The following is an 18,101-nucleotide window of genomic DNA, read 5'->3' as shown; positions in this document are numbered from 1 at the left end:
TAAATTGGGAATATCGAATTAGGGTCCTAGATAGAAATAAAACGCTGTGGGCTAATCTTCTGTGCAAGATGATTGCTGGAGGATAGTGTGGAGCTGCAAAACTGTGCGCATGTAATATGTATAATGTAGTAGTTTTTGGTAGTAGCTTGAGACCCTTACACCGTTTGCTAATAATTACATTAAAATGTAACCAACACGGGCACAGATGGAGGGAAAAGGAGTGGGTGGGAGGGAAGGAGCGAACGGATGTGGTTTTAAAGTGTGCGCGGAAAGCTGTTTTAAATCACCACGTGAGGCACATGAAAAACTGCATGGGCATGCGTCTGGGCAGTGTAAAGTACATAAGCCCCAGCTTGCAGCTTAAAAGCAGTAGGAATGCAAGAAGCAAAGAAAGTGAAAATGGGCCACGTGTGCGTTCTCCTGAGATGCTGTAATGACACGAAACACCAGGGGAACTTTGCAGAATGAAAGCAAAGCAGCGCGCTGTGCTCGTCCCACATACATGTGCATATGTCCTGTCCAGGCACGTGCACCTGCCCTGTCCGGGCAGGCACGCCGTACGAAGACAGGGAGGGAATGAAACATACTTCCCTCCCAATAGAAAGCATGCATTTGGCAGGCGTGCCAGTAAGAAGCATGGGTGGAGCTTACACCCTCACTTCGCAAGCTAAAGCAACGAGAATCGATCTCGCCAGAAACGAGCAACGCATGCGCTGCGTCGCTAGGCGAGACCTAAAAAGGAGCTCTTTAATAATGGATACATTTATGTACAAATGAAGCCATATAGATATTAGCTTCATTGGGTGCACAGGAAGCCCCCATGCTGACTCCCTTTATTTGTTTGTATAGCTGTCCTCCAACCGCGAAGGTGTTGTCTTCCAGCATAATTTGAAGGCACTCTGTAATGGAAACAGCGCGGGCATCCTGTAGATGTTTCTCCATGAACCACTGTACTGCGTCGATCGTCTCTTTTTGAAGAATGTACTGAATAGAGCTTCAATGTCTAATGTGACAAGGATGTCACATGGGGGATTGAAGGTGAGGCCCTCAATCGAAGTAATGATATGCATGGTATATTAATGTAAGACTTGATGCTTCCTGTGCACCCACTATAGCCAATATCTATATGGCTTTATTTGAACATACATTTATTCATAATGACATAGCTCCTTTTTTGAGTCTGTGACCAATTGGTCACAATACATAAATAAAATGTTTTTCATCTGGGTGGGCACACAGGAAGATCTGAACAAATTTCTCCTATGGCTTAATCTATGCAATCTCAATATAAAATTCACAGCACATTGCAGCCAAACACACGTGAAATTCCTGGACATACTGATCCGTCACAACAATGGCCGGTTGGAGGTAGATCTTTTTGTGAAACCCACTGCAAAGAATACACAATTGCATTTCCATACTTTCATCCAAGAAATCAGAAGCAGAGCATTCCCTTTGGACAGTTTTTAAGATTAGGAAGAAATTATTCTAATTTGCAAGACTATGACACAAGAGGAGACATGATGAAAGAAAAAAATAATCACTAGGGGATATCCCAGGAGACTATTGCGAGAAGCCTTTAAGAGAGCCAGGTTCTATGACAGGGACCACATACGCTATGACCAAACATCACAAAGTGAGACAAAACTAGTATATGTCATCAGGCATTCCCCAAAGAGTAAGTCAAATTGTTAGTTCTAATTGGCACATACTAAACAGTGATGCAGACCAGACTCTGAGGATTCCAAAACCCATGTTTGCCAATAGACATAACAAAAATCTTAAAGTCCATTTAGTGAGATCTCATCTACAGAGATCAACACCATTTGCACAGAAAATGATTGATGGTAGTACACACATATTCGAAAACTACAAATGCAACCAATGTAAGATGTGACAGTGCCACTGAGACAGATACCTTCACTTTGATTAACTATAAGGTGCATTTAAGGACGTTTACCAACTGTAAGACAAAACATATTGTTTACCTCCTCCTGTGCCCCGGGCCATTTGGGCTATGTGGGAGAAACAGGGCGGCCTTTGGCCACTAATTGACAGAGCAGAGAACAGCGATTAGAACAGCTAAAATGAATGCACTACTAGTCAAACATTACACAGAAATAAATGCACATACCAGCAGAGATCAAATGGCTAACTCTGGAAAACAACTGAAACAAGCATTTACAATGCAACGGTTTCGCCTTTGGAAAAGTTTGAGCTATTGGCATTGTAAATGACAAAATTTGTATTTATGTGTTGGTTTTGAAAACAGATAAATAAATGGCATTGTCATTTACATTGCCAATAGCTCTAAGTTTTCCAAAGGCGAAACCGTTCCCAGTAAGAGCAAAGATCGAGTTAAACACTAAACGATTCTGTGTAAAACTGCACTAAAACCTACCAATACGGCAGGGTATGGATGTGTGGCAGACAGCACCTTTTATTACCATGTGCAACCCCGCCCCCCTTGTTAAAAAAACATATTTGCTTCGGGGGATTACAAAACTACAATAACTTGAATGGCAAAAATAAAGATGTTATTAGTAAGGCACCATTCAATCATTTCTAGAAGCATATTCTTGTGCATGGCGATTGCTAAAGGTCTAATACTTAAGAAATGTTGTACTGCACTTAATCCATCTTTGTAGTGTATACTGGTGTATAGGGACGAGACATCAAGGGTTATCACTCTCCCACTCAACATCATAAATACGCTTTAAAAAGTCAGCGGTGTCCCTAATATAAGACGGTAATGAGCTGACTATAGGATTTAAAAAAATAATTCCAGCTGCTGACTCACGCAGCGTATGTGCTTTGGTTAATTTGAATGTATTTTCTTGTAAATTTATACACATTGATTCTCGTACTTGAGTAATGAAAACGATTTTTGCAGCAGTAAGAGAGTCCCAACTCCAATGTTGCTACGTCTTTGTTGGTCAAAGCGACAGAGACTATATTTATGACCGTAGCATTGTCATTATTTATTTGATCTTCTTTTCATTGCACGTACTCCTCTCTGCAGAGTCTTCTCGTGTTCCTTCTTCACCCTTAGCCACTCCTCCTTTGTTTCCGCCTCCTCTGGGTCTTCCTCGCCCTCTTCCTGTTTTGCATTCCTTGAGTTGATCTTCCTGTAAAAAGCGTAGCTCATCCGATGTGGAGAATTTGACCATTCCACCTTCTTTTCTAGTTGTGTCATCCACTTCAACTTTGGATCCTGTGTCAGAGCGGATTTCACTCCCAGAATGTTCTTGGCACAATTTATTAGTGTATTGTATCCTTGACGTCGCAAATTATCAAAGTGTTTGGCAAATTTGTATTTGCCCTCTCTGGTAGTTGAGGCGATCGCGTAAAAACTTGGTGGCTTTTCTATCCTTATTATCAATTCATACTTATGCAATCATTCTTCAAGTTCTCCTTGAAGTTTTTTGATTCTTTCTTGATTTCTATCTTGGTCTAGTTTAATATTGAGCTCTTTGATTTTCTCAACAACCTCAGCTCGTTCTATTTCAGCCTATTTTATCAGCATTTGGGACATCCCCATAGAACTTTGTGCATTGTGTTCTGCCCATTCTTTAACGAGATCTGGGTGAGGGTTCTCATATGTTGGTGTTATCATGATGCACGAGCCTCTCGGTACATGTCCCACCTGGACATATTGTTTGAGAGATGCACTCTCCCACTAGCGCAATATTTTCCTCTTTTTTAATTTCTCCAAAAGGTTCTGATTTCTCCCCAAATCATTTGTGATTGGAATACTAGTATTTCCTTCGTAATACAGTCAGGATTACTTTCATTAAATAGTTGCAGAGCTTCCTGCTCTCTGGCAGCACATTCTTCTTCACTCATCTCTGCGCTGTATTAGAACTGAATTACACCTTGTTCAGCACAATTCCATACACAATACACCAACTGGTGTCTGCCGAAAGTGCCGGCTCCCGCTATCGCTTGCTATGCCACTTACCCGGAAGGGAAAATCCAAATCTCCAGCGTTCTCCGACTCCCGAGTTCATAATTTCCTTCTTCTGCTCTTCAAGCAACATTGTTGGAGCTTGCGGGGGCCACGCCTGCGTCATCACTTCAAATAATCCTGAATGCCGGTGTTGTCGTCCTGATCATGCGTCCTGTTATGCGGCTTGCCGCCAAGCCGCATAACATGCAGAAAAAGTATCCACTAGCAAAGATAGGGATACGGAAGAACTCCTCAGTGAGTTTTAAAAAAAAACGTTATTAAAGCGCTAAGAGTGACAAACTGTCAACGCGCTTCAACTGCTCACAGCAGCCTTGATCGCGACAGAATGCGCTCTCTTGGGGTGCAATAAATAATGACGTGTAACATAAAAAATATCTTCAGGTTGGGGGAAGAAGTGCGGTAGACATAGTAGATTGCAATAAAATCCCAACAAAGGGAATGACACTCACTTACAAAGATATGTAATTCATTTTGTAAATGTGAAACTCAAAAGTACATATATGCCACATAAAAAACTCCTGCTGTATATCCACAGTGGCCCATTCATTTAAATTCCAGTACAAGTTTAAAACAATACAACTTGCTAAATATTTAGATGTACATATATACATCCGTTTAACAGCACATACAAAGAACAAGACGGGCACTCAAGAGGCCAATGCCAAGATGATTTATTCCTGCAAGTGAAAGCGTTTTTTGCAAATCTGATTAGCACAGCAGGGAGGTGTATTGAACTTTCACATTAACTTTTATCTAGAATCAAATCTTAATAGGTGCAAAGATATCCCCATAATTGTGCATCCTGCATATAGTGCAGAACTGGACTGCTGGAAAGAGGTGTTCAAGCTCTGGGAAATGAGACAGGCAGGAAAGTGTGGGAAATAATGAGAAGTTGCTTTGGAGAGCAAATGGAACGGAAAATATAAAGAAGAAAAATAGGAGCAGCAAAGAAGAAAGGAAGAATTAATCATGAAAATAAACACCGGAAGAAAGGAAACAAAAAGACAATTTCTTCCTATGCACCGGAAGACAACACCAGGTTTTTTATACGTGGTGAAAAAGAGCTAACACTGATGACTGATTTTTTCAATTTTTGGAAATATTGGAAAACGCTGATAAAAACCATTAGGATTCACAACAACTAGAGGCTGAACATAGGAAAACCAATCTACAATGTAAGGCTGGAGTAGGCATCTCAAGAGTAAGGCGCCATAACCTGACACTGTAGAAAGAGGTGTAGTTTGGAATAAATTGTAAATACACAGTGAGATATTAGAAGGGTTAAGAAGTAAGAGGTCATACGATGAAACTGAAGGAAGAGGGGTGTATTATACCGTGTAAGATTAGAGTGTGTGGCTTAGGGTGAGAGGTCACGGTGTGAGACAGGAGGGCCTCTTAAGTATTAAAGGAGGTGATATCAGACGACTAAGGGTGACACAGGAAGAGACCACAGGAAGAGGCGGAGGAGTAAGGGCCTCTAAGGAGAGGGAGAGAGGCCACGCTGAGGAGGCAGATATGATATCACATTGAAAGGGAGGCTGGGGGTACTGTAGCATTCAATTCTCCACAGGAGGTTGCTCGCCGGATGACGGTCAATTCAGCGTTTCTATGACACACACATACAATCTCGCTATGAAACGAGGGGCGTCATCCATTATTGCTTTCTACACCCTTCGAACCTGCAAGGGGCGCAAAGTAGGCCCGGGCGGAGGCCAGCTAGAAATGACGTCTATAAATTGAAATTTCTGCAGGAACTAAAGAGGGAGACTGGCCGCCCTCCCTCCGGCGCGGAGTCACACGGCGAGGTCACCTTCCTAATATAGAAGTATCATGCCATGCTGCCGGCGGGTCCTGTGACCGAGGGAAGGGCGGGGGGCACGAGGGGGAGGCCGCCCCGCACACCCTCAGCGGCATTTCTATGCATCCACCTAGAGGTCCGTTTATTCATTCATCTCTTTGTGCGTTTTAGCCTGAGGTTTGTATAGCGCCAACACGCCCCTTTTTCCGATTCAGAACGCTTCATAACCCTGGGAGGGAGAGAGGGGGGACTGAAATGCCTCACCGCAGAAATAGCAACTGCACAACTCAGTATAGGAATGCAGAGCGGGTCGACACCTACTGTATAACCTTTATCAATCTCCCTTCTGCGGTGGCACACCCTGATCAAAGTCCCTAATAGTCAATTATTCTAATTAGTTGAAGTGATTTATAGCGGCCACATAAAAATCATCTCGTCTGTACCTATATTTGCTGTAGAGAAAGTTTTTCGCTGAAACACAAGGATACCTGTCCGATTACATAAAAATTGTTATTCCAAAATAAATAATAGGAAAGTGCCCCGTGTCTTTGCCGGATTCCTGGGCCACGTGTGTGGTGAGCGGGGACAGGCATCGGCGGGTGTCTGTTTCAGTCTATTACAGCAGTGGTGTAATACCTTCGAAGTACCTGTTATTTTTACTCAAATCAATAGTATTCCGTGTACAGACTTCACGTAAATGAAAGACAGAACCAGTCTTGCCCGTGTGATCCTATATTTGCATACACCTCTCTTCATCAAGAGTGCTCAACCCGCCGAGCTATCTCACCGACATAGATATCACGACCCGGTGCTCACCTCCCGTGGGGACTGCTGTCCTCGTTTCCTGGTGGCCCGGTGCCGGTACCTCCTGGGGGTCTCCCCCACCTCGGGGTGGCGCGGCTCGGCTGCCCGGTGGCGCCCTCCCTGGCTCGGCTGGCGGCGCTGGCTCTGCCCGGCTGCAGGAGACGCTCTGCGCCGCTCCACTGGCGGAAATGGACGGTAGGGGGGGGACCGGTGTCAACAGCCGTGGAGGAGGCTGTGCTGCAGTGACAGCTGCTGCCTTCAACTTTGCAGGCAAAATAACTCAAGCGCCGGAGACACACAGAACACGCTTTGTTCCCGTCATCACATGTGCGCAAAACCGAGCCCAACTTCGAGACACCCAGCCCGCGCGAGCGCCGAGCTGGAATGCAGCATCGAGGGGCTATTCACGGGCTCCAGTACGGCCGCCGCGCCGCTGAAGGGCGTTTCAGCACAGATACGGCAGAGCCGTGTCACGCAGCAACCTGTCTGCAGAAATAAAACACAACGGGCATCTGTGGGTCAAATACATTTCCCGGGTATTGATGAAGGGCAAGCAGTCCTTGGCTACGTCATTGAAACCAAAAGCTATGGGCACGCACTCCTGCTTACCAAAGTGAAAAACATTATAACCGATGCTCTGGTTGGGAACCTGCTTCCTGCAGACCAGAGAGAATCAGTGAAGTGACCAATGCATGCCCTGAAAAGCTTCCCCGCCAAGTCAAAGTAGGTTTCAGACCTGATGGTGGCTCCTCGAGGCGCAGGATAGCCCCATTCACCAAGGTCAAAACCTTGTAAGACAAGTCAGGTCCCGGGCCGGCAGCCAATCACAGCGCGGCCCGGGAATGACGTCACGGGGGTGTCCCGGGCCGGCAGCCAATCGCAATGCGGCCCGGGACAAAGGGGCGGGGCTTAAAAAAAGCACCAGAAACGCCCCCGAATCGCGTTTTCAAGAGAAAGCGCGATTGACAGCCTCTGTCTCCCAATGGCTAGTCTCCATTTATGGAGCTAGCCAATTGGAAACAGAGGCGGTCCGAACATCCCTACTGTAGACAATAGTTTTCGATCTGGGAGGGGCTTTGCCCCTCGCCAGGTCGAAACCTAAAAAAGGTAGGGGGTGAACCTAATGAATTCAGGAAAATAAGGGAAGTGTGGGGGATTTTTTACTTTAGATACATACATACAAGGTCTCAACAGTGAGATTTCTTGGGAAAATGAAATTAAATACAACACACATATAAAGAACAGACGATGTACGGAATGCTGAACAATGCAAACCTTCACCCAACGTCAACAGATCGGAGTTTAATCCATTGTTTTTTTGCCTACCCCAGCACCAAGATTAGACCCAGCCATATGCAAATCAGGCTTGTCCCTATGGGAACAGTCCAGCCCAAACTGCCAAGCCAGTTCCTCCCTGGACCGGAAACAAGCATCCTGGTACCAGTTTCGGGGTATCACCCATCATCAGCCAGGCTAGCTTGAATTCAGTGGCGCAGTGAGCATGGGACCCATATCCGGGCATACCCTCCCCACTTACGGTGACAAATGCAAAAAGAACAGATGATGGACAGAATGATTAACAATGCAAACATTCACCCCAAGTCAACAGATCTGGGTTTAATCCATCTTTTTTTCCCCCACCACGCCACCCCAGTTTTGGCCCAGCCATATGCAAATCAGTCTTGACCCTGCACCTCATGGGAACAGTCCAGCCCTAGCTGCCATGCCAGGCCCTCCCTGGACTGGCAGTAGGACAGCACTTTCATTTTCATATATTAAGGGTATATCTGTACTGCATTACCATATACCTTAATATTATACACCTTTATCTGCTTTTTATATTTTCTATCCTAGGTGACCTTAACCCCCAATGCAAAATGTCATCCTTATATTTTTCTTTGAAGACACATTGCATACTCCTGTGTCTTAGGTACATGAAGCCTCATCTGATAGGTTCCCTAGATGTACCAATTTCAATAGTCATTTTATTTCTTGGGATTATTTTGCTTACATGTAATCCTTTATCCTTTTAGTGCTCTTGTAGTTGTCTGCAAATTTGGAGGCATTGTCCCGACAATATATACAAACCCACTGGTTTTGAGGATCCTTAAAAATAGGATAAGTAAATATATGATTCACTGAATATCAATTACCATGATGGCATGTATCTCTTGGAGCAATTTCATGGAGCGCGAGCACGGTAAGGGTGTTGTCTAACACTCTTTCATTAGTATAGATTGTTCACATGGAGAGCAGAAATGGTGAACTCTGTATCACTTTGTAGTGAGTCATAAGTTATGGCTATTAACTCTAGGGTCACCATGCATTTAAAGTCACTATACAAATGGTGATAGTATACTACTATTGACTGACCCAGATGGAAAGGGGTCTGTACCTTCAGAATGAAAGCAGCTCTGGTTCTGAGTACTAAATTGTTGGAGTAGAAAGTGGTAAATGGGAGCTTCATGGACAGTGCTTGCAACTCACTGACACACCTAGCAGAAGTCTTTGGAACAAGAAAACTGTCTTAATAGTTAAAAGACAAAGAAGAACTGTGAATGGGCTCAAATTGAGCCTCCATTAAAAAAAGTCAGAACCAAATTAAAGTAAATCTGAGAATGTCAGACAGCCTCGCTTTCAAGGGGTGAATCTGGCGGTCTATTCAATAAGCTATAAACTGTGTCGTCTACCGGAGAACACAGATTTTCTGGAGGAACAAGGTACAGATAAGATCACATACACTATGTCATCAGGCAGGTGAAATGCAGATAAGTGTCCTCGCTCAATTCCATACATGAAGGTGTAGGTTATGAAGATATAGGTGAAGATCTTGCCCTTTCGACTAGAAAAGGACCTCCACCCTGAGGGGAAGATTAATAGGGGAACCCAGGGAGAGGTGTAGACGGTCTGCATACCACACCCTTCTTGGCCGATACAGGGCCACTAGAACGACTTCAGCCCTGTCCCGGTGGATCTTCCTCAGAAACAGAGGAAAGAAGGGTATGGGAGGAAACGTGAAGTGGAGAGAAAAGTTACACTTCCACCGAAATGCATCCCCTGATGCTCCTTGCATCAGATCGTGAAGGGTAGAGACCTTTGGGCAAGGCGAACTGGAATGACAGGCAAAGAGATCCTAGTAGGACACACCCCACAGAACGAAGATGCTCTTCACAACCTCAGGGTGGAGCCGGTACACATGGTCAGAAAGATAATAAAGACTCCAATTGTCTGCTCAGGTGTTCAGCAAACCCACTAGATGATTCACCACCAGCCAGATTCTCAGGGCTTCTTAGCAGAGAGCCGGGGCACCATTCCCCTTCGTTTTTCGATATACCACATCGTGGTCGCATTATCTGTTAAGATTTGGACTGACTGCCCTTGCAAAGAAAGGAAAAATGCCTCCGTAACCAGGTGAATTGCCCTAAGTTCGAGTAGGTTTATGTGAAGACTCTGCCCCTCTGGAGACCAGAGGCCTCTGCCCTCTAATGTTTCCACCCATTCCAGGATTGAGGCATCTGTCAACACGTGGTCACCCCTAGAGGGGGGTTGAAAGAGCATTCCTCTGGAAAGTTTGTCATCTACACCCCACAATGCAAGTTGCGATGCAGTGGCCCCCAAAGCCACAACGAATGTCATGAGTTCACCTCCATGTTGGAAGTGCTACTTGCAAGGGCAACACTAGAAAGCCGCCACGTGCGAGCGGGCATGTGTGACCATGAAATTCAAGAAGCCAGCAGACCTAGCAGGCAAAAGACAAACAGGGCTAGAATTCAAGCCCCTTCCTGCAATTGTGGGAGCAACACATGGATGTGTTTGCCCCCATGAATAGAAGGCACTGAGAGGGCTTCAGGTCGGATTTGGGCATAATTATTAACAAGTCTAAGTTGTGAAGGAGGGATGTGGCCGACAGTAGGTTTGACAGCATCACCTCCAGAGTCCTGGATCCAGCTAGGGAAAAACTGGGATACCTCGCCTCCTGCGATATGCTATCACAACTACCAACTTCTTTTGAGAAGACTTGTGGTGCTGATATCAGAATAAAGGGTGGAATCTGCAAACTTGTAGTGAGCCAAGCCCACTATAAACCACAGGTACTTCCTGTGGGACTTTAGAGCAGTATATGAAAACATCCATCCTGTTCATTGAGAAATATCATCCAGTCTCTGAGATTAAGTGCCAACAGAACCTGCGCAAGGGATAGCATCTTGATCTTCTCTTTGCAGAGAAAGAGGTTCAAGACACAGAGGTCTAGGACCAGACAAAGACCACTGCCTTCTTTGAAACAAGGAAGCATCAGGAACTGCATCATTGTCCAATCGTCTACTCTTGCACCAACTCCACAGCTCATTTCTGAAGCAATTCTGCCACTTCTTCCAGTAGAAAGAGAAGACAATCCTGCAAACGGTCTAACCTAGAGGAGGCTGCTTGAAGGGTAGGTTCTACCAGTTTTCCATAACTTACAAGATCCACTAGTCTGTCTGAAAGTATAGCTTTCCAGGCCTATGGACAAATGGAAACCTGTTCTCCCACTGGTCATGAATGAACTGACACAAGACAACTGTCTCTCGTGTCTATGCGAGACCTAAACAATTAACTGACATAACTGTGTAGGTGTGGCACTTAAATGCGGGTCTACACTATCACTTTCAGGGCAGTGTGATGTCACTGAGCAGCCATACAGAGCCAAGTACCAGTGCTTGGGAAAATTGCTGAGGAAAATCTCTGTCTGGCACCTCAGTATATTCCAAAGGTTAAGAATCTGCAGTTAAATGTATCCATCAGAAGTCTTAAATAATGGGTCATTTGGAAAAGCTGCAGCAGAGGATGAAAGATTGTTAGGAAGGAAATATGCTGACTGGTTTTCAAGTGTGATCAACTGATGACAGATAGGTACTAAGGCAGCCTGACTCCTAGGCTGTGCACATCTAGATGTTCATAGATGTAAATCTTTTAGCATTGGCCAATAAACAGACATAGATCATTTAGAAAAAAAATGTTGGAAACAAAGCTTAAGAAGCTCCCAAAACCCTTACCTTCTGTAGTGTTTCCTCTGTGGTTGTGAAATTCAGGTTTTTGATGAACAATGTACAGCCTGGAATGCTCTCATCCTCCTCCTCCTCTTCATCATCCTCCTCCTCCTCCTCTTTTTCCTTTGCAGTGACCTGTGCAGGAATTGTTTCCGCTTCCATAATATTATCAGAATCTACAGAAAGAAGGATAAAGCTTTCTGCAGTTTGACCACAAGTCATTCAGTTAAATATGAGCCCTGAGAATTACGGCCTCACATCTGCTAATGGACGCATACAAAATAAGTTTGAAAATCTTTGCAGAAAATTAGCCCCAAATGAATTTAGGAATGGATGAGTAAGAAACCTATAAACCAATAAGTCCGACCTTTCAGAAAATAAATTTAAGAGAGCAATGGGCTCCTTCTATGGTAATCCAAATGAAATTAGCCAAGCAAAAGTTTATCACATTCTAGAACTTTCAGTACAATTGTAGTTCACACTACACTTTACATATTAAAGACTGGTTCCGTTTGCATGTCGGTTGAGACTTGCTAGCACCACTTAATTAAATTGCATATTATTTGTATCCACTGATTCACACTGCGCACAGACCAATCAATCAATCGATCAATCAATCATAGCATTTGTAAAGCGCACTACCTACCCGTGAGGGTCTCCAGGCGCAGGGCGGGGGGCAACGCTGCAACTGTTCGAAGAGCCATGTCTTGATGTCTTGAGGAGTCTCCTGAAGGTCAGGAGATCTTTGGTCTGCCGTAGGTGGATGGGGAGGGTGTTCCACGCCTTGGTGGGAGAATGATCTGCCGCCGGCGGTCACTCTTCGGATGCGGGGGATGGAGGCGAGGGCGCGGTCTGTGGAGCGGAGCTGGCAGGCGGGGGTGTAGCGGCTGAGTCGGCTGTTGAGGTATGCTGGTCTGGTGTCGTGGAGTGCCTTGTGTGCGTGGGTGAGAAGCTTGAAGGTTATCCTCTTGTTGATGGGGAGCCAGTGCAGGTCCTTCAGGTGGGGTGTGATGTGGCGGGGGATGTCGAGGATCAGGTGTGCAGAGGCGTTCTGGATGCGTTGGAGTCGTTTCAGGAGTTTGGCCTGGACTCCTGCGTAGAGTGCGTTGCCGTAGTCCAGTCTACTGCTGATGAGGGCCTGGGTGACCATCCTCCTAGTTTCGGTGGGGATCCAATTGAAGATCCTGCGAAGGGTGTTTAAGCAGGAGGAGGAGATGGCGTTGACCTGCTTTGTCATGGAGAGTGTGGAGTCAAGGATGACCCCTAGGTTTCGTGCGTGGTTGGTGGGTGTGGGGGGGTGCTCCTAGTGCCGTCAGCCACCAGGAGTCATCCCAGGCCGAGGGGGAGGAACCGAGGATGAGGACCTCCGTCTTGTCTGAGTTCAGCTTCAGTCGGCTGTTCCTCATCCAGTCGGCGACGGCCTTCAGTCCTTCGTGGATGTTGGTTTTGGCGGGTTGGGGGTCTCTGGTGAGCGAGAGGGACAGCTGGGTGTCATCGGCGTAGGAGATGATGTTTAGGTCATGCTGTCGGGCGACGTGGGCGAGCGGTGCCATGTAGTTGTTGAACAACGTTGGGCTGAGGGATGAGCCTTGGGGTACGCCGCAGATCTCCATGGCTTTGGAGCGGAAGGGGAGGGGAGGCGGACGCTTTGGGTTCTCCCGGTGAAGAAGGATGTGGTCCAGTCCAGGGCCTTCTCTTGGATCTGGCGTCGTGGAGGCATGCTCTTAGTGTGCGGTGGCAGACTGTGTCGAAAGCGGCTGACAGGTCCAGGAGGATGAGGGCCGCAGTTTCTCCATTGTTGAGCAGGATCCTAATGTCGTCGGTGGCGGCGATGAGGGCAATTTCGGTGCTGTGGTTGCTGCGAAACCCGGACTGGGACGGGTCCAGGATGTTGTTCTCTTCGAGGAAGCTGGTCAGTTGTTTGTTGACGGCCTTTTCGATGACCTTTGCCGGGAACGGGAGCAGGGAGATGGGTCGGAAGTTCTTGAGGTCCTTGGGGTCCGCCTTGGATTTCTTTAGTAGGGCGTTGATCTCTGCATGCTTCCAGCTCTCCGGGAAGGTCGCTGTCTCACAGGAGATGTTGATGGTTTTCTGGAGCTGGGGTGCGATGGTGCTGCTGGCTTTGTTGAAGATGTGGTGTGGGCAGGGGTCTTCTGGGGATCCGGAGTGGACAGTGTTCATCATCTTGATGGTGTCGTCGTTGATGTTAGTCCAGGCGAGCAGGCGGTTGGTGGGGGCGGTGGTCGTGGGAGCGGTGGTGGCGGCGGTTGCCGGGGTGGTGGCAGCATCGAAGCTGTCGTGGATGTCTTCTATCTTGCGATGGAAGGAGGTGGCCAGTGAGTCGCACAGGTCTCGTGACGGTGGGATGTCGTTGGTGTTGGAGCTGGGGTTGAGAGTTCCTTTACGATGCTGAAGGGTTCTTTGCTGTTGGGTGCGTTGTTGTCTATGCTGTCTCTGAAGGCAGTCCTTTTGGCAAATCTGATGAGTTTGTGATGTCGGCGGATGGGGTTACTGTGGGCTGTGTAGCTTTCTGGTATTCTATCGTGGGTCCAGTTTTTTTTCTAGTTTTCGACAGGTTCGTTTGGAGGCCTGGAGGTCTTTGGTGAACCAGCTGGTTCTCTTGCTGGTGTGGGTGATGGGGGGCTTCTTGAGCGGGGCGAGGGTGTAGGCGCAATCTTCGATCCATTATCTGAGGCTGCAGGCTGCGGTGTCGGGATTGGTCGGGTCCGCGGGTGGGCTCTGGGTGAGGGCGGCGGTTAGCTGGTCCTCGGTGATCTTGCCCCAGCTGCGGTGCGGCATCTTCTGAATGCGGTGGTGTGTGGTGGGTTTCTGGAAGGTGAAGTGGATGCAGCGGTGGTCGGTCCAATGGAGTTCGATGGTGCGGTCGAAGAAGACGTGGGTGCTTGTTGAGAAAATAGGTTCAAGCATGTGGACGGCGGAGTGAGTGGGTGTTGTGACGAGTTGTCTGAGTCCGAGGTTGCCGAGGTTGTCGATCCGGGTGGAGGAGCTGGCATTGTTGTTGTTCTCGAGGTGGAAGTTCAGGTCCCCGAGGAGGATGTAGTCCGTGGATGCGAGGGCGTGTGTGCTGATGAAGTCGGTGATGGAGTCGTAGAACTGAGGTCGGGGTCCGGGTGGTCTGTAGATGAGGGTGCCTCTGAGGGTGGTGTTGGGGTCGGTGTGGATCTGTGCAGGTGTTCAACGGTGCTGAGGGTGTCATCGGCGTGAGTCGAGATTTTGAGAGTGTTTCTGTGGACGATGGGAATTCCTCCTCCTATTCCGTTGGGGCGGTGCTTGCGGGTGATCTTGTAGCCTTGCGGGATGGCTATTGCGATTTCAGGTGCAGAGGATGGGGTCAGCCAAGTCTCTGTCAGGAAGGCAACGTCTGGAGCGTTGGTATAGAGTAGGTCCCAGAGTTCGACAACGTGTTTGCGGGCGGAGTGGGTGTTGAGCAGGATGCATCTGAGGAAGTTGGGTTTCTTGTTGGTTGGGTTGGCGGGCAGGGTGCTAGTGAAGCTGCAGTTCCAGCAGGACAAGGGTCCTTTGGTACGCTTCGAGGCGGCCAGGCAGCAGGTGCGTGATCGTCTGGCCTTGAGTGCGTGGAGGGTGCTGGAGTCGTAGTAGAGGCGGACGTCGTGGCATTCGGAGGGGCCAGGGGTCCTGGCGCTGGGCGCGGTCCAGGCGCGGATGGGCGCAGACGGGTTTGTCTTAGGCGCGCCTTCGGCATGGCTGCTGTGTGGCCTCCATAAGTGGGGAAGTGGGAGGGAGGAGCAGCTGGGAGGTGGGAGCGGGGTGGCGAATGGAAATGCAGGCGGGTGGGGAACGCAGGGGACGCAGCAGCGGGAAACCACAAAGGAGGGAGCGGGAGAGGGTCACAAAAACAAAGGGGACACAGGCAAAGTCGGGGGCACAGGGAGACACAAAGGAAAAGGGGCACAACAGCAAAGAAAAAAGCAGCACAGTGAGCAATGGAACAGAATGCAAGGCAGTGGAAGGGGGCACAAAACAATCACGAGCGGCTGCAGCAGTGGGCACAGGCACACAGGGGGCTGTGTGGCGGTGAGGAGAGCGACCTGCCTGGTGACAGGGTCAAGGGTCGCTTTCTCTACCGCTGTGCGGCCTCCATAAGAGGGGAAGTGGGAAGGAGGAGCAGTTGGGAGGCGGGAGCGAGGTGGCAAATGGGAATGCAAGGGGGTGGGGGCGCAGGGGACGCAGCGAGGCGAAAACACGTAGGGAGGCGCAGGAGGGGGTCACAAAAGCAAAGGGGACACAGGCAAAGACGGGGGCACAGGGAGACACAAAGGAAAAGGGGCAAGACAGCAAAGAAACAAGCATTTGCAATGCAATAGGTCTCGCATTCGGAAAGTTTGAGCTATTGGTATTGTAAATGATAATTTTTTTTATTTAGGTTTTGTTTTTGAAAATAGCGAAATTATTAGCTTTGTCATTTACCATGCCAATAGTTATAACTTTCGCAAAATGTGACACCTATTGCATTTGTAATGCAATATGTGTTGTATTTACAAGACTTTCATGTATTGATATTACAAATAACAATGGTTTTTATTTTTTTTAATAATTAATAGTTAAATAAAAGTTATTGTAATTCAAAACCATTCAATAATGTTTAGCAATGTGTTGACTTTTGGTGGTCTCACATATGTTCACCCACGTGACTTTGCTTCAATGGGCATCTCGAGCGGCATTCGAAACTTTGAGCACATTTCGGAAGTGTTTAAACGACGTATACATGAGCCCATTAATTACTTCTTACTTTATCGTCACCCCGCGCGCAGTGGGTACTTCCGGGCAGCCTACACACCCCATATGGCGACTTCTGTCCACACATCAGTTACTCTCGTCATGACACGCCCAACATCTGCCTTCCCGTCATTATCGCCTGCTGATATTACCCCTCCCTGCTGCGGTGATCGGCTTCACAAAACAACTCGCAATCAGCAAAGCTTCAACACTATCACCTGCCCGGCGGCGCTTACTGCCTTGCAGTGACAAGTTCTAACATCCACAGTCTCGAAGATCACTGAAACCCTCTCCAGCCTGAGGCCACCTTGACGCGATGAAGCCCGGGCTCTCTGCCCGTCACACCGACCCAACTTTGGATTCGCCGGTGTTCGCTCTCTTTAGGAGCTCAACCTCCCAAGTCTGCTTCCACCTCAACGTCAGCCCCAGGAAACACCTAGGCCGCGCCCGTGCACGCGCCCTGGGCGTACTGACGCCACCGCCGTAGTAGATCAGAAGAAGAAACTAGCGTGAGGGAAGCCCCGCGTATGGTGATGCACCGAAGAAAACACCAGAGGAGTGCGGAGCCTGTAGAGCACAGCGAGGCGACGTGACAAAAGAGCACGGTGAGTGGAGGGGGGATATGTGTGTGTGTCTGTGTGCGTGTGTATGTGTGCGCGAGAGCCCGTGAGTGGAGGGGGAGGGGGAGTGTACGCGCGTGTCTGTGTGTGTTCGAGTGTGTCTGTGCGTGTGTCTGTCTGTGTGTGCGGGGGTCTGTTTAAGGGGGGTGCGTGTGTGTATGCAGTGTGTGTGTGCGCCTGTGTATGCGTGTGGCTGTGTATGTGCGCATGCGTGAGTGTGGCTGTGTGAGTGTGTTTGCGCATGGGAATATGAGGCACGAGAGGGGCACGGCGCAGTGCGCGCCCACGAGGTGAAATCTGCGCTTGTGCCCCTCTCGTGTCTACATTCCCAAATACGGGCAGCAATAGGTCTCGAGCAGACTGCGCCTGCTCGACCTAAAAAGCAGCACAGTGAGCAATGGAGCATAATGCAAGGCAGTGGAAGCGGGCACAAACCAATCACGAGCGGTTGCAGCAGCGGGCTCAGGCTGTGTGGCGGTGAGGGGAGCGACCTGCCTGGTGACAGGGTCAAGGGTCGCTCCCAAAGACAGCAGTAGTATCACAAATGGTTATGAAATTTGCATTGCATTATACTAATGTTAAATGTAATTAATAATGAAATACTGCCTCCCTTTTAAACAGTTTTGAAATCAATTTCAGTACTGAGCGCTCAATCTATTTACATACATTAAGAATGAAAGTGATCTGTGTTGAAGAATAACCTTCAAAAGACAGAAACAAGATAGATTAATACACTAGAGTGTGTTAAATGTATGCATCCACTTCTACTCAACACCATTTCCTACCCACGCAATATAACATTAAACAATTCTTTCTCATAATGCTGCACACTATTCACTCCTCAACAAGTCAAGCACCTTTCCTCTGTCCCTCCCTCCAATCATACACCATTGAAAAGGGCTGCTCCTTCTCCAGTTCTTCATCAGAGACATTAGTCACCTGTTTAACACAAATGCACATTCTTCAGTTCATTAGCTTGGTTGCAGCTACATCTATTTCTCCTCCACTATCCAGCAAACAAAACAAAGTCCCACGGGAACAGTTTCCTTGAAGCCCACCCTCCATTCAAAACTAAAAATTGTACTTGAGTTCTATAACTCTTCACTGTCTTTTGCATTAGTGCT

The 18,101-nt window shown here is 47.7% G+C and overlaps 1 protein-coding gene across 1 annotated transcript in view; it reads right to left on the bottom strand.

Moving 5' to 3' along the window:
* The window catches only part of RBM19 (RNA binding motif protein 19), a 461,658-nt gene that overhangs the window by 273,274 nt on the left and 170,283 nt on the right, over positions 1-18,101 (bottom strand). The window contains exon 17 of the mRNA XM_078667139.1: positions 11,606-11,775. Coding sequence (XP_078523265.1) covers positions 11,606-11,775 — 170 coding nt within the window. The remainder of the gene's footprint in view (positions 1-11,605; positions 11,776-18,101) is intronic.

The sequence above is a fragment of the Lissotriton helveticus genome, chromosome 11 (assembly GCF_964261635.1).
Source record: "Lissotriton helveticus chromosome 11, aLisHel1.1, whole genome shotgun sequence".
Taxonomy (NCBI): Eukaryota; Metazoa; Chordata; class Amphibia; order Caudata; family Salamandridae; genus Lissotriton; species Lissotriton helveticus.
Note: the sequence above shows the minus strand (reverse complement) of the source record. Positions and strands in the feature narration are given on the sequence as shown.